Source organism: Belonocnema kinseyi, chromosome 2, assembly GCF_010883055.1.
Source record: "Belonocnema kinseyi isolate 2016_QV_RU_SX_M_011 chromosome 2, B_treatae_v1, whole genome shotgun sequence".
In the NCBI taxonomy this organism is placed as follows: domain Eukaryota; kingdom Metazoa; phylum Arthropoda; class Insecta; order Hymenoptera; family Cynipidae; genus Belonocnema; species Belonocnema kinseyi.
In genome coordinates this window covers 75,201,707-75,204,069 of record NC_046658.1, presented here as the reverse complement: position 1 = coordinate 75,204,069, position 2,363 = coordinate 75,201,707, and the positions used below count along the sequence as shown (strand labels likewise).

At 31.3% G+C, this 2,363-nt stretch overlaps 1 protein-coding gene across 1 annotated transcript in view; it reads right to left on the bottom strand.

The window, feature by feature from the left end:
• Nucleotides 1-1,155: 1,155 nt before the first annotated feature.
• LOC117182725 (protein Skeletor, isoforms B/C) overlaps nt 1,156-2,363 on the bottom strand; it is a 116,297-nt gene continuing 115,089 nt past the window's right edge. Inside the window, exon 10 of the mRNA XM_033375830.1 lies at nt 1,156-1,299. Coding sequence (XP_033231721.1) covers nt 1,156-1,299 — 144 coding nt within the window. The remainder of the gene's footprint in view (nt 1,300-2,363) is intronic.

Sequence of the window (2,363 nt, the reverse complement as noted above, 5' to 3'; positions counted from 1 at the left end):
AAACTGAATTTAATGTTTGGACTCAGTCAAGTCCAAGTTATATTGGAATTGTGATTAATAAAAAGGAAAAAAGTGTATTCTATTTAAAATTGTTATGTAGAATGTTCTGTAACAAAAATTTGTCATATTAATTCAAAGTTAAATTATAAGGAAAATAGTGTTTAATTTCCTATAATTTAATTTCCAATTAATATAATTTTAAAAAAATTACAGAACTTATTGGATAACAATTTTAAATGCAATTTTCTTTTGCTTTTTATTAATTGCAATTGCAATATAACTTGAAGTTAACTAACTGGGTCTAAAAATGATATCATAGAATTTAGTTTTTAAACCGTAAGTGTTTATTACCCCGCTTGTAATTCTTATCTCATTATAAGTTCAATAAGATTGTTATTTTTACACTTTTTCTAGAATGTAAACTATATCAATGGTTTCCCCTGATGATGAAAACAATGAGTTTTCGAACCGTTGGAATAAAATTTAAATAAAAACTCATCCACCAGAGTTAAAAAACAACTTTGTGTTCTTCTTTATATTGTATTTTCCTATTGTTATTTTTTCTTGAAATCTCCTTTTTCCTCAGTGTTACACGCACCAAAATTTGGGCTGGAAAATCCATGTGGTAAATCCAGGAGAAAGAGCAAGAAGAGAGGAAGAGCACGAAGGTTTAATCAGCGCAGGGGCTGCCTTTCCTATGATTTCATCCATTTTCCTAACATCTTTGTACACCCTTTACTTCTTAAGATGAATGATTCCAGCATTTTTTATTGGTCCCATCCGCATTCCTTCTAAACTCGAAGCAAAAAGGACTGCGTGAAATAAAACGCGCCAATTGTAATTCATCGGTTGGTTGGAGGCACGAGGGAGTCTAGAATTATGATAAGCACGTTAGTCATAAACGTGCATTGCACGTCAAGATTGACTAAAAGAAATGAGGAAACTCGCGATACAAGGTTGTATGAAAGTATTTAGCATCTAAGGTCTGCCTGTATCGTATGTAAGAAATTCTAGCGAGATATTTTGAAGAATATATATAAATATACGGTAATATATGATATCGTATATTATATATTATTATATAATATAAAGAGAAAAACGTACAGAAAATGCGCTCAACCGGGCGAGACAATAAAAAATCAATGAGATAACGATTCAAACGAAATCCACGACAATACCAATCAGGATCTGATTTGAGGAATTTCCGACAATAATTAGGAGAGTTCGAGAAACCGTTGAAAGTAATAAATATTGCGGTTTACTCTTCTCTCTTTTTGAAATCGATTTTACATCCACACTCTGAAAAAGAATCGTGAAAATTTATTTCCAACATTCTCAGGATCCACTTGATAGTGATAATTTACTTGTATAGGAAAGGTACTTAATCAAATATTTTTCATAATAAATCTGCGAATTATGTAGAAAGCTTTTTTAGCTTAACTATTTTTAAACTTGAGATTTCAACGTTAAATTTAATTCTTCGAAGTTGAAACGTTCTGTTTAGCACTATTTAAACTCGCACCAGTCCTATTCGAAAGAGTGCTTTAAATTGCAAACTTTTGAAGTTAGTGAGAAAATCCTGATTCATTTTCGAGTGTGGAGGGTGTGTACGATGTAAATTTTGCACAAAGCTATAATTAAATTTACGTAATTTTAAATTAAATAGCCTTTAAGGATATTTATAAATGCTGTTCGACAATAATTCCGTACAGTAGTTGAAGCAAGGGCGAATAATGAGAAATCTAATTTCTTAAGGTCATAGCTACAAACTATAATCATAAAATAATGTGCTGTAAGGTGTACATGTATGATGTAATATAAAGTAAGAGTGGACCTTCCTAAAACGGAGTGAAAGTATAATTGTGCCTTCGGTACAGATATTCAAAGGGAAAAAAGCGATTCAGGATTATCCACTCGGACAGGAGATACCCTCTAGTACTTAGGAACAGACTCCTTGTGCACGTAGCTCATCAAAAACGCGATGGCATATTTTTTTACTAGTAAAGATGACTGAAAATCTAGATGTGTTATGAATGTAGAAAAAATATTGATCTTAGAGTCTATGAATCTCGTGAATCGTATACATTTACTTGTAGTTTTTTTTACAAATTAACAAAACGAGAAGGAGGAGGAGGAGGATGCTTTACATATCTAAAGAGGATAAGATTGAACGAATCTTCTATTGCCGAATCATTTAAATAAATAAAAAATTTGATCTAGTTTTAATTTGTAAAAAAATCCAAGAGAGATGCGAATGATACTTAATCTAACAAGGAAACTATCCCAGGTGTCCCTCACCGATTTTGATGAAACTGCAATATGTTGTAGTACATCGAAAAATAAGAGACACGTATTTTTTTTTA